This window comes from Trachurus japonicus, chromosome 21 (assembly GCF_045865225.1).
Source record: "Trachurus japonicus isolate A0001 chromosome 21, Traja_1.0".
In the NCBI taxonomy this organism is placed as follows: domain Eukaryota; kingdom Metazoa; phylum Chordata; class Actinopteri; order Carangiformes; family Carangidae; genus Trachurus; species Trachurus japonicus.
Genome location: NC_140927.1, coordinates 10,547,221 through 10,561,933, shown reverse-complemented (window position 1 = coordinate 10,561,933; position 14,713 = coordinate 10,547,221). Strand labels below are relative to the sequence as shown.

Below are 14,713 nucleotides of genomic sequence, written 5' to 3'. Positions count from 1 at the left end.
GCTTTCTGTGCAATACCATCAACTGAAATGTGGTTAATCATAATATCAAATGGCCTTAAACTGTGTGAAATTATCAAGATTTTAGATTATACCATCATCAGAACATTATAAAACCTTTAGAGGTCAGGTGCTTCGGCTGATTTTATACCGCTCAAGTGTCTAATGAGGATCAAGGACAGGAAGAGGAAGATTCCTCAGACCCCCTGTTGTTACCTTAATTAAAGTCAATCACTGATCCCCCTCAGCACGGGCCGGTCACTGTGGCAATAATGCCCCTCAGCCACATGAGGCTCAGTCATGCAAAAACAGGGTCATGAAAAACAGGAACTTTTTCTAGTTTGGGATTTTAATGTGGAGCTGGGAGTCATCTCATTAAAATTTTGGTGTCATCTGTTCTTTTGTTTCTGGAACAGAAACAGTGTTTTTCTGTTTTTCCGTTGTCTTGAAATATAGGTTTTACACAGACTAATGCAAGTGAGAAAACACTAATGATGGGAAACAAATCATTGAAAAAAAGAATTGCTGTTCCATGTTGCATGCATGACATGGATTTCAATCACATGCAGTGATGTCTACTCGCTTCTCTGCTTTGGTTACCAGTCAAGTCAAATGTATTCAAATCACAATATCCAAATGCATTTCCAAACCACAGCTATCCAGCTGCTTCTAAGTTTAGAGATGAACAAAAAACCTAAATTCCCCATTTGTACAAACAACGCCAACTCTATGGGTATTGGAGGCTCATTTTGGGGGAAAACCACAATAAAAAAACATATTCATTGTCAGTGTCCTGTCATAAGCCAATTCAAAGAAAAGGCAAAAGTAGCAGGTGGAATTAGTCAGCACAGTTTTGTTGCGTTACTTATAACATGTGGAATAATGTTTTACTTAGAGGCACAGTAACTCTGTGTATTCCACACAAAACAGAAATACCACAGACATCGCAGTTCTAAAAATGGAAAAGTTTACTTATGCTCAACCAGTTTAATGTGTCTGATAGTTGTTTTTTTTTAACCATGTGATGCTAACTGTACCACAGGGGACATGTTAAAATTGGCAAATGCAGTGTTCCTTATAAATATGGGTTGCTAGATAAATAGATACTGTAATATAAAATAAATAAAACTGATGCAAAGGTGGCTCAAAACGAAATGATCAGAGAGTAACGGGGCTGAAGCATTTGACCAGACTTGTGGTTTAACATTACTTGAGGACGATCAATGCAAAGCCACAAAGCTTGGTGCAGATGGTCAGACTGGGGATTAAGATGAATTCATGTAGCATGTTGAAACAATCTGCCTTTGACTGGCATTTTAGGTCCTCTACAAGAGCCTGTCCTATTAAACAGGGCTTAATCGTCTTTGCTTAAAGAGTAATGATAAGGTGATGTTTAACATGGTTAGAGGATGAAATGTATTTTCCCTGCTCTGCTAGAGATGCAGAAACAGAGACGGGTTCCACCAAAGGTTGGGCAGAGAGTTGTGTATGAGAGATTGGTCTTAACAAAACATCAGGTTGTGTATTCTACTGCAGGTTTAAAAGAACCACAGCAGTGTTTTTTTTTTTTTTTTTGTATATTTGATCATACGAACCTTTCGTACTTTCCATGAATTGCCTTTTAAAGTCAGGCACTGCTTTCAGCTCCCGTCGGTATGGTATGAAAATGATCTTGCACAGGCTTTGACAAATTGTGGGCTAACTGCCTAAATGATCTTGTGGTAGTGCAGTCAAGAGCTGAGACCATTTTTAAAAATGCTTGTGTGCTGCCAAACAACAACATATTTAAATGCTCTCTAAACCATCCTTAGATCATCCTTCTAGAAATGTGAATGTTTGCAGTACAGTCCATTTTCAACACAATCACTCAAAATACACACAGGGAAATTATTGGTTGGGAACATGTTGGGAAATTTGGCACCATTTACAGTATTAAGAGAAAAAAACAAAACGGTGACAGTTAACTTCCTATTCACTTCCTGTGTTAAAGGGGCACTTGGCTTGGTTTCCAATGGGATGTGTTTACTGTGATTTAAGTCACTCAGCAGGTAAACTGGGACAACCTCCAAACTCTAAAAACAAAGCACTGATGGCTGGCCATGCCCCACACCAGTTGCCCTAAACAGTTAATCGAAGACAAGCCAGTAGGAGGCAGGCACCGAAAAAAAGGAGCACAACAGTGTGAAACTGTGTCACGTCAGTTTAGTGTTAGCTGGCTGTAAAATCGAGCCAAGGAGCTAGCTTTTGTCTGCAGGGAGTATGTCTGCTCTGGGAGAGGGGCACTCTCACTCTTTCAGTCTGTCTCTTGGAGGGGGCTTTGCGGCAGCCTAGAGACACAGCAGGCTAATTGACGAGTGCCGGGCTTTGTTTTATCTTGGCAGCCTCGCAGCAATGTCGCCAATGGACAGATGGCATGCCATGGTTGCTGAATGGGCCGGCAGAAGCTGAAGGCGGACTCGGCCCGCACGAGAGCCAGTGTCCCTCTGATCTCAGTCCGCCCCCCTAGCCATCCGCATTAGTCACTGGGTCTGCATTGATAATCCGTACAGAGGTTTTTTTAATGCGCTGCTGTACCCTCAACAGATGACGGCTCCTGCTCGACACATACAATTCAACAGTCCTTACCCATTGTTTGAGCATTGAATGGGGCGTGAAATATAAATCATAAAAACACAGAAAGGATCTGGGAGTTGAACTCACATGTGTGGACTAAGTTCATAGAAGTTTCTGTTGCGATATTCCTCCACTTTTTCAGGCGTGAAGATAGGCAGGGACCTGTAGGGGTTCATGGAGATCACCACACTGCCAATGTACGTCTGAGGGGAGAAGAAAAAAACATGGGGAAGAGTCAAACATCTCGGTTTTGCACAGACTGACAGGAGCGCCTGTCCTCAGTAACCTGTCCGTCCATCTGGGTGTTAATTGCCGAGTTGAATGAGAGGAATCCTGCATCAGCTTTTAGTATTCCTGATGCATTGTTGAGACCTGCAATGCCTGAAGTGAAACTCAAGACATGTAAAAATGAAAGGTGAAGGGAATCTGTGGCTTGGGCAGTGAACAGAGTGCAAAGAGGTCACAGTGCTAATGGAAGGTCGATGTATGACCTGTTCAAGAATGTGTGCTGTCAAACCAATATGAGCATTCTCATTTGCAAAACTGCATGTAAAAAGAAAATCTTTCAAAATAGTTTCCCCATTTAAAACACTGTCATATAATCGGTTACACAATATGTAATTTAAATGCAAGATATCAAACCTGTCGGCTGTGGGTTTTTAATAGGAATCTAATTTGTTAAACATTAAAGCACTGCTTTCTGTTTTGCATTAAAAGACCACCTTTATGTAACATTCACACAGGCCCTGTTCAACAGATAACACTTGTCCGATATTTTTGAAAGCGAATCCTTCTTCATCACCCTCCTACGCTCAAAAACAGATCCCAGATAGCACTTTCAAACATCAACCTGAAACGTTTTCTTTGCTTTCCATGGTAATGGCCGTTGCATAACCCACTCTGCGAAGAGTGGAGCATGGCCTTCCCTGTGGCAACTCCACAGCCTCCCACAGCCTCTCGTTCAATAGCGCACCAGAGGCAGAATGAGGCCTTTTCAAGTGCAGAGGACGGGTACAAAGGGAAAGTGTTTGTGCAATGTAAACATTGTAACATGTGTTAATGGAGGGTTTTCTTGGCCACAGGGAAAAAAAAGCAACAACAACAAAAAAATGTTTTTTAACTATGCAGATCATCAAGAACATCAGATTCCTTTGACGGATCAGAAAACTGCTGTCGAAATGACACAAACAACTATGAAGTGGGGCTTTTTACGCCTTTTCACACCAAATCTAAAGCAAGTACTGAGGCAAGAGTATAACCAAAATAAAAAAGGAGGGGGAAAGAAAAGGGGAAAAAACACGAGTTTTATGCATATTAGCTTTTTGCTACTAAATGTGGTGCTATTTTCTTTGAGATTCAGAGCCAGAGGAAAAGTATAACTGTGTGCTGCTGTGCTCTGATGGAGCCACAATAACACCAGTCTTCTCTGTTGTTTTCATCTCTGCTGCCTGCCTGCTAGTAGTATTGTGTAGCTCTCTTTCCCCATGAAGGTTTCTCGGCAGTACTTTGACCTCCACTCCACTGCAAAAAGGTTGGGGTGGCAACGTAGCCTAAGGTTAAAACTGAAAGTAGTGTCACGTCTCACTGGCGCAGACCAATAATGTACACAGCCCTCATGTGTGCTGCTTCTATGTTTTGTTTTGCATTCATACACCTGCCTTCCTGCTCGTTATAACTCCATCTGTAACGGCTCATGTTCATTACAGCTGCTGGGATGAAACATCACATGCCCAGCAGCTACAACAGAAGAATCTATTTTTCTTTCCCTTTGTCTTTGGCTTTTAAACCACAAAACTCAAAAAGTTTAGGATCTGTCTGCAATACAATGTACCATAAACCATTAATTTGTCTGTTTCTATGACAAAAAATATATGATATATTTCTATTTAAGTGTGAAGTCACCATTCATTTAAAATGAATGTAGCTGAGAGATCAGCTGCTACATAAAAAAGGTGGAGATTGGGATCTGTGGACCTGATCTGTCATGAAAAGCCATGAAAATAAGATTTGGGTAGTTACTTTAACACATGACATCAACATCTGCTAAATATAACTCTGGGGAAATTCATTAGAGGAGCGGATGCCAGGTAATAAGGCGGGACGGGTTCATTCTGCTGCAGGTTTGGTGTGAAAAGAAAAGCGATCTACCTAATAATGTCACAAAGTTGGTGTTTAAAAATGAGGAGGGCTTTACAAGTTAAATAAACTTTGAGAAATGCAGAGGTTCTCAGTAATTCCTCTTGCTCAGTGAGACATAACAAGCAGTTAGCAGGGCGATTTTCATTCCCTTTGATTTTCCACTTAAGTTATTGGATACATGATGCGCTGTCCCTCTGGAAAACAAAGCCATGTTTCTTCTGCACTGAGCTGTCATATGATAGTTTGGGGTGGGGGGTTGGGGCCATTTGTAAGGAATGATGCCACAGAGGGAAAAATACACTCGCTTGCAAGGATTGTGCACCACAGATTTATTGGATAAGTATAGGATTCAGAGCTGCTCCTGGTCATCAATCTTGGAGGTGCAGTTTTTATGCCACCAAAAAAGCTTCCATTACAGACCCAGAATCCCAGAATGTGATTTACCTTTCCATGAATAGGTGATATTTTTACTTTCACTCCATGTGCAGGCAGCTAAAGCTTAAGGCGAGCATCTTTTTTTTCTGCAGTGTAACTAAAACATCTCTTTGAGGCACATATATTACAGAAATTACTTTAAAGAAGCACAACTGTGCCCCGTTTAACTACTTCACAACATTCAGGTCAGTGCCGCACAGGAAATAAAAAGCTCAGAGCTCCGAGGGCATCTCAAAAGTAAGAACACCATTCCAGTCCCTCAGCAGGATGTGGGCTGGATCTCAGTAAAATATCTAGACCACCACTAAAGGCAATCATTTGCTATATGAGGTGACATCATCCCTTGGGCCCTGTGAGCCAACACCAGCCGGAGCAGAGCTGTAATCATCTCGGCTGGCATCTCCTGCGGCCGACCTGCAGAGCACAGGAACCGGGGAGTGCCACAGGACTAAACCCAGAACCAATTGTCTGATGTGGGGATGATAGTTTAACAACCCCCTCCTTTTTTTCTAGATATACAGCCCAACTGGGCTGCCAGCCTCCCCTTGTCCCAGAGCTCTGGATTTCATGCCTCATTAAAAGGCATCATCTACATTCATTGGTGATGTGATTTACTGATTGGCTGGTTGTTGTGGTCTCTGTATCTGTGCCACTTGTGTAGCCAAGGCTAAAATTAGTGAGGAAATTGAGGAACAATAGAGTAATGAAAAATGTATCTGCATGTTTTCTTTTTGTCGTGACTCACAATACTGTCACACTGCTACTTAAACCCCCATTGTGTTACATTTATACAATCATCACTTCAATATAAGATGGAAAACTTACATAGATCTCATTGTGGTCAAAGCGTTTCTTCAGATTTTCCAGGAACGACTCCTCAGACAGGGGCTCTAGGAGGACCATGTCGCCCACCCCGATCATGTTGTCTAGAAGTGATGTCTTCACCTCCATTTTGGCTGCAGGTGTGCCCCCCTGCACAGAAAAAAAACAGAGGAAGGAGGAAATACATCAAATATTCAAATATATTGCAAACCAACAAGAGTACCCTGTGGAGGTTTGGGCCCACAGCACTATGGAATTATGTGTTTATGAGTCTGCCAATGTTTTGTTTTGTCATGTCACCATGAGCCACAACAGTGAGTAAAGAGGAACACCGCCAACAAGCAAATGCCGATGTAAATAACACATCATTTAAATTGTTGTTATTTTATCAGTTTTGCATGAACGCCACGTGAGAAAGAAACACACTTTACTCCACTTTTACACCTCAAAGACACACATTTATCACATAATTACAACTATTGAGCCATTATTTCATCCTTGTTGATCATTATTTACAGAGGTTTTTTGGCAAAGGTTTTAAAGACATATTGTCTGATCAGAAAATAAACAGTTCTAAACTTAGCCAATACAAATAAACTTTGGGGTGGACATGTTTGTACAGCAGCACTTTGACTCCAGGGAAGAGGAGAGGGGCCTTTTGATTGGCTATTCAGTCCTTTTCCTCTGGCATGTGAGAACATCCCATAGGCTATTACATAACTGAAGAACTTTGCTCTTAACCCCCCCGAGTGTCAGCTCCACAGGAATAGGCTCCTGTTTCAGGACATCTTATGAATCAAAAGAAAACCCCCCCTCCCCGAAAACAGTAAACTGCTTCATGCGTCTTTGTCGCCTGACTTGTTGCAGCAATATAATATTTGGGGGCAGTACAGGATCTGGGCTGGAGTGCACTCTGACAAAAACAGTGCTGGGGGTGGCAGTTTTCAGTCTAGTGTCGCCTCCCCTCTCCTTTGGGACGGTAATCCCAATGGTAAAGGGCAGAAGATAAAAGAGGGGCCTAGGATACATTCAGGGCCTTGACACGGGGATTTGCTGCAGCAAAAACCCAATGTCTGCTGTTGTGACAGACTGTCCACACCATGCCAATGGATGTAGTCATCTATTGTCTACTGCTCTTGTAGTACAGATGTCTCTTTTTGCGTGGCCAGAAACAGACACTGGTTTATACCAAATGAAAATATGGCAAGGCTCCACATTTGTAATGCATTTTGATGTTTCTGAAGTTTCAATGAAAAAAAAAGCAGTGGCGTCTGACACACTGACAAAAGCATCTTCTGCATACATTCATCTCACACAAATGTTTTATACAGATAGTCTTGACAGTAAATACACAAACATATAGTTTGGAGATTTAACAGCTGGCTCCAGAGGACGATATGGTATGTGATCTGAATGAGTTGGTAGAAATCCAAAACATGAAGGTCCTAAGTTTAGGAGGAAAACCCGCATTTTGTTTCAAAGGCATAATTCGCCATCAGCTGTCAAACCAGCTTTTAGTGGCAACTCAGGAGCAGCGAGACATTCCTGAAAAAATAGACTCCCGGTGTAGGCTTTCATTTCACTTTTTCTCTGGCCTCTGTTCCCCTGCAGGGCCCAGTGTTATTGGCTCATAAAGAAGCTGCCAAGCTCTTAGTCGGAGGCAAGATGCGAGCTCCAAAGCCACTCTCTCCCACAAAACTTTTAAAAGATGAGGAAGAATGATGCAACATGATTTATGATCATTTGCAATTTAAACATTTTAAATGGCCTTAATGCTACAAAGTTGCCAAGAGCTAGGTCGTGACTCTGACGGATGAACTCTGCAGAGAGGGAGAGGCATGTGTTTGCTTTTCGAGCCATAGTCCACTGAGCTCTGTTACACTGTGCCCACTGACTGGTGCAGTGTGTTTGTCTGATGGCACTGAGCCAAAAACATTCCCAGTGACGGCTCATGTCTACCAGCTGCTTAGCTTGTCTGTAATGCAGTTTTAAATCAAGTTATTTCCTGCAAACATGGTCACTGGGGGTCACCGATACTCTGGAGAGATAAAACAGCAATCACCTGCCCCGTGGTCTCGTGCCATATGCCATCTTTTACTAGAGCTTCATCATGCTGCTGCTTCATAACAGCATTCCAGATGCTGTTGTTGCCCTGACATCACTACTGTAAGTGTATTTTTTATGAGCATTTCTTTTAACTTTTAACTTTTCTTTTTACTTCACCCAAAATCGAATAATCTACTCACCGTCATGCCAAGGAAGGGTTTGGAGAACTTTTGGAGTTATCAAAATGCTATTGGAGTTCCAGGGGGGGTCCGGCTGGTAACAGATTTTCATATAATGGCGGTGGATAGTGCTCACTTTTGAATCGTCCAAAACACACACTATGAAACATTCAAATACCTCAATTCTGCCCGTCCGTACTGACCCAAGTGTCCTGAAGCCGCGACATGAAAAAGTTGTTCGGTAAAAATGTATTTGATCTCTGTTTTTAGCCTTGTTGTAGCAGTAGCGCGAGATTTCGCATTTTGCGCAGCCACTGAGAGCTACTGACTAAAAACGGAGATCAAATTAATTTTTTCCGAACGACTTTTTACATGTCGCAGCTTCAGGACATTTGGGTCAGTACGGACAAGCAGTGTGGAGTTGGATGTTTCATAGTGTGTGTTTTGGACGATTCAAAAACCAACACTATCCGCCGCCATTATATGAAAATCCGTTGCCAGCCGGATATTTTTACAAATTGTCCAGACCTGTGTAATAATATATTGTCTGTGCCCATCGGCAGCAGTGATCACAACCTGGTCATAGTTGGAAGAAACATTAAAGTAAGTAATCCTGGACCCAAAATTATTTTTAAAAGGTCATATAAACGGTTCAATCAAGATGTATTTGTTAATGATGTGAAAGAAATCTGTTGGTCTGAAGTCTTAGCAGCCAATAATCCTGAAATTGCTCTATTGAAGTTTAACAATTTATTTTTGCCTCTAGTGGAGAAACATGCACCACTACAGAAGTCCACTGTCAGGAATGCCAAAACACCCTGGTTAGATAAAGAAATTAAAGATGCTATGAGAATGAGAGATCAAACGAAAAAAACTGCAAGTATAACAGGAAATATATGTGACTGGGACCTCTATAAGAAAATGAGAAACTCTGTTACCAAACTTAACAGGAAAAAAAAGAAAATTTACTTTGAAAAACGAGTTAACGAGGTAGGAAATGATAGTAAAAAACTATGGAACATTTTAAATGATCTGACAGGGAGAAAAAACAAAACGAATCCATCCTTTATGGAGGCAAATGGCAAGTTCATCACCAAGTCAAATGAAATTGCAAACTATTTAAATGATTATTTTATTAGCAAACTAGAAAAAATAAGAGGAAACATGTCTAATCTAAGTAATGATATATCTCACCTATTAATAAGAAATAAAATCATGAATGGAAAAAACCCCAAGTTTAAACTGGAGAATATAAGCACTAACAAGGTAAAGGATTTCCTAAAAAATTGCAAAGACAAACCATCGGGTGTTGATGGCCTTGACAGCAGGCTTCTCAAAATAGCTGTTGATCAGATAGCTCCTGCATTAACCCATATAATTAATTTAAGTTTTATGTGTGGTACATGTCCACAAGCATGGAAGCAGGCGAAAATAATCTCACTGCCAAAAAACAAGAGATTGCCCTTTTCCAGCTCAAATAGCCGTCCTATAAGTTTATTACCAGTATTAGGAAAAATAATGGAAACGATTGTATTTGAACAAATTAATAATTATTTATCTGCTAATAACATTATCTGTAACTCTCAACATGCTTATAGAAGGGCTCACTCCACGGCAACGGCGCTGACTAGCATGTCTGATGATTGGCTTAGAGCAATTGATAACAAAAATATGGTTGGTGTTGTATTTCTGGATTTCTCAGCTGCTTTTGATGTAATTGATCATCACTTACTACTAACAAAACTGTCCTGCTATGGCTTTGAGCAATCTGCACTTAATTGGTTTTATAGCTATCTATCAAACAGGACACAAACAGTATTTTTTAACGGCAGCTACTCAGAAACCAAAACCACGACATGTGGAGTACCTCAAGGGAGCTGCCTTGGTCCTTTATTGTTCAGTATTTTCACAAATGATTTACCGTATGTATTAGAGAAGGCTAACACAGTTATGTATGCGGATGACGCAACCATATATACATCAGCATCTACTAATAATGTATTAGAAACTATTATGAATAAGGAACTAGAAAGTGTGGCTGAATGGGTTAAAGAAAACAAGCTGGTCCTGAACATATCTAAAACCAAGTGCATGATTGTAGGCTCAAATCATAATATTGATAGAAATCCTGTATTAAATATTAAAATCAAAGATATCACTATAGACCAGGTACATGAGACCAAATTGCTGGGAGTGACAGTTGACAACAAATTATCATGGAAAAAACACATTAATAATATGATTGCAAAGATGGGTAGAGGTATATCAAGTCTAAGAAGACATGCAACTTTTATAAATATAAACATCTTGAAAACAGCAATCCAATCGATAATATTATCACATCTCGACTATTGCCCAGCAGTTTGGTCAAATGCCACTGGAGACATGTTAAATAAACTACAATGTATACAGAATAGAGCTGCCCGCACAATACTTAAGTGTGACTACAGGACAAGGATAATTTCTATGCACAAGAAACTTAACTGGTTACTGGTCAAAGACAGACTATTGTACTCACTGTTTGTTGTTATTAGAAATATATCTGTCCTAAAAACACCTGTTATCTTGTTTAAAAACCTCGCTTTTAGTGCAGAGAGTCATAAATATATCACCAGACATGCAGCTGTAGGAAACTTTACATTACCTAAAGCAAGATCTAACGCCATCAAGCGTACGGTGTTGTATAGAGGTATGAAAGAATGGAATTCACTGCCGAAAAATATCAAACTCACCACGAACACAAAGAAATTCAAAATATTAATAAAACAGCATTTATCAAAGTAAGACAACATGGTATATTTATATATGGAGTATATTTCGATGGATATAGGATATGTGTTATTATAATGTATATTCGGTAGAATGAATGTATATACAAGTATGATGTGTGATGTGTAATGATGTATACATATATGATATGTAGAAATGTGGGTAATCGGATTAGTATGTGAACAATTAATATAACGAAGAATGAATGAAGCACAGTTAAGAAATGTAAACACTTATTCTGTTTTTGTTTTGTTAGGTTAAGCATATCGCTCACTTGTTTTTTTTGTTTTAAATTTTTATAATGTTTATGTTTTGTGTTTTCAACTGTATATTTGATACTGTTGGACCCCAGGAAGAATAGCTGTGGCGTTGCTGCAGCTAATGGGGATCTTAATAAACAAATAAACAAATAAACCCCCCCTGGAACTCCAAAAGCATTTTGATAACTGAAAGTTTTCCAAACCCTTCCTTGGCATGACGGTGAGTAGGAAATTGGTGAACTATCGATTATGGGTGAAGTATCCCTTTGAATTGATTGAATTTCATTTTGGTTACCACATTTTCCACCTGAGGTATTTTTCATAGTGCCACACATACCACCACATTTAGTATTAACTAAAAAATATGGTTATTTACAGTAGAACTCCCTCCCATTTGTGGATGGTTGGAGAATCTCCACACATTGCATTGATGGAACTGAGGGGGGGGGGGGGTTCCTCCCAAAGAGATGTGCTGTAAAGTTCAAAAAATATATTGATTGTTACACCACCAGTCCTTTGTTTATGATTGCCAGCCACAATCAATATTGGTCAACTGAATTACCACAAAGTCGCTATACTACTATAGGGATGGGCTGGCGGCTGGGCATACCAAGACAAATCCCGCTGGGTTGCCACATCAGCGGGCATCAGTCCGCATGAGAGCATATAGCTACGTGTTCCGGCACTGAGCTCACTGACCAATCACAACCAAGTTTCCAGCGGATGAGATCATGGCTGAATATTTCTCAGCAAAACCCTCTGGACTGTCCAGCTCCTGCAAACCTACTGCTCAACAGTGAGTGCACAGACATGCAACACTGACAGTGCTGAGTTTAGTCTCCGGTATGACCAGACAAGTGTCTAAACAGAAAACAGATGCTGAAGCCTGGGGAAGAACACATGTCTATGTCGCCTCTGACCGCCCGTGCCATTCAGACCAACAACATATTGTGACTGTCTGCGGCCTGGGCACCGGATGCCCTTAGCTCCTCTGCTGATAACCCAATACCCCAGATTTGCAACTAGCTTCCAGGCAGCCAGTGACACTGCCCCCTTAATAAGAGTTGCTGCCTGCTGCTTTCTGTACTGGACCCAAAGTGGGAGAACGAGAGAAAACCTGACAGCCTTGATTAAACTCAAGGGATTATCCTCACTGCTGAGTGGTAGAGGGATGAGGAGCTAGCAAATGTTAAAAAAAAAAAAAAAAACATTGATGGTTTTTGTATGGTTTGCCACACAAAAAAGGACAAATACATCCAAGCCAGCCATTATTCTGATTTAAGGAAAAAAAACACTATCTTCAATCCGAGTAAAAATGACCTTCGTATGAACCTTAGGCAAATTACTCAGAAACTGGATTAGAAGTGTCCCGCTTTATCAATCTGTCTGATGCATTTTATATCAGAGAGATTTAATCAATCTCTTTGATGGATGTTTAGGAGGCAGGCATCATGAGCCCACATGGTTTAGCTGCTATTAATCTCAGATCTAAATCTCATGAATCAGTGACGTAGCAAAACTTATGGCCAAACGCCCCCAGTGTGGATGCATGTCACCTTAACTCAGTGAGCGCTCCAGAACTGATGGGTGGTGAGCAGAAGTGGTTTACATGTCATTTAAATTTAAATCTTGTACATTGAAATGTAATTTACTCTGACAAAGGTATAAAAATGAAAAAATGTCTTTCATATAACTGGGCCGGAATTGAGACTTTGAAACTTACAAGAATGATAATGGTTAAAATGGACAGAGTTTTCAGAGCAATTTATGACTAATTTCTTCTTGGAGACTTCCTGGAGCAACTGTCTGCTTTTCACCTACCAGCAACATAATTCAATTTATTAAGTTTATAAATGTAATTCCATTTATGTCACACAACATGCAGCAATCTGACAGGATCACGTCAAGCATGCTGGAAGTGAGGAGAAGGTCACTGTTGAGTCACTGTTTTGATCCAACATCGACATTCAATGCAAGCCACTTGATGAAATACTAAATTGGGATTTGATCGCAGATTAAAGTGCTGTATTTAGAGGAGCCAAGTTGCCCTACAGAAACACAACATGAGTGAGAGTTTTTAATCATCTTGAGTCTATTATTGATGGGTGGGCCGGACCCCGGATTTCAATGCATGTCACCAACAATATTATGATACATGCTTTGCTTCCTGCCACTGACACTGACCTAGATTTCCCAGCAAATTCAAGCTGGGGAAACTTATGAAAAAAAAAAGAAACTATTGAATGTACATATATTATGTGAAGGCCCACGACTGAGGCTATGCTGATGAGGCTCTATTCTGTCCTTCAGCAAGGAGGAAAGTCTCTCCACGAAAAGGTCAACAACCGTGCAAGCACTCACATGCAAAAATTTGCACAACACATAAGTGGTGAAAGAGCCCATAAGGCAGCTGTTATTTGTTAGGATGCATGTACATAATTAAAAGTTAAAAAGCTCAGAGAGTGTTTATCAATTTTGAAATGGTTAAATATTCATCATGGTCAACAAATACTGCAAAGACCTATGGTCTGTGGGAAAGCAAAGTATTATGTGGGCAATATACTGAGATGATTGGTGTCATTCCACCTTGGGAGTTGTGTGTTTGAGAAGACAGTGGTGTCTATGTGCAAACAAGTGATGATAAAATCTATTATGCAGTGTAATAGACTGAAAATTCCCCATCAGATCAGGCTGGCATTGTCACAGGGCAGAAGAGTCACTACATCACAGGCTGCTGGCAGTGATGGAGATTAAAGCTCTCCCTAATGGAGCAGCAGCGGGGCATGGGGCTGTGCCAAGGAGCGGGCCGGGACAGAGAGGACAGAGGTTTAGAGAGAGGGGCAGAGAGCGAGCAGCTGCCTGGGAAAGTGACCTGGAATCCAGAGTCCTCAACATCGCTCCAGGTGCAGATCTGTGTGAGTGAGCGTGAGCACAGGCTGGCACACGAGAACACTGTCGGTCGCTCCACTTGCTGGCACGCTAGGCTACAGACCGAACCGACTGGGAACGTTTCTGACATCTCACAACTTAATGACTGAACTGATGATTTCCACCCGCTGTCAAAACTGCACACATTTGATTGCATATAATTTAGACGTTCACTATGATAAGGCACACAAACAGTTCCTCATTAACTCAGTGGTGTGCGAGTTGAGCTGTGTTTGCCGTGTCACACAATTATAGGGTCAGTTAAAACCTAAACCTTTAATCCAAACAAACACTGCTCTTTGTTAACAATAGGCTACAACTCAGACACATCAAGATTACCTAGATATCCAACACATTAGCCTAGAGCTGCAGTCAACATGGCCGAGGATAAAACAAGCACATAAACATGCAATCTTCCATTATTTTCTTTAGCTCCTTACTATGAGAGATTAGGTGTTACATGATCACAAAATGATCTGCCAAAGTTGGAACAATTCTGGTAATGTCACATGGGTTTAGTTTAGC

The 14,713-nt window shown here is 40.8% G+C and overlaps 1 protein-coding gene across 5 annotated transcripts in view; it reads right to left on the bottom strand.

Annotated features, from left to right (window-relative positions):
• The window catches only part of myo1b (myosin IB), a 62,062-nt gene that overhangs the window by 42,866 nt on the left and 4,483 nt on the right, over positions 1-14,713 (bottom strand). For all 5 annotated transcript variants that reach the window (XM_085764772.1, XM_085764773.1, XM_085764774.1 and 2 more), the window contains exons 2-3: positions 6,010-6,156; positions 2,698-2,813 (exon numbers count right to left, since the gene is read on the bottom strand). In XM_085764772.1, coding sequence (XP_085620898.1) covers positions 2,698-2,813; positions 6,010-6,135 — 242 coding nt within the window. In that variant the 5' untranslated portion in view covers positions 6,136-6,156. The remainder of the gene's footprint in view (positions 1-2,697; positions 2,814-6,009; positions 6,157-14,713) is intronic.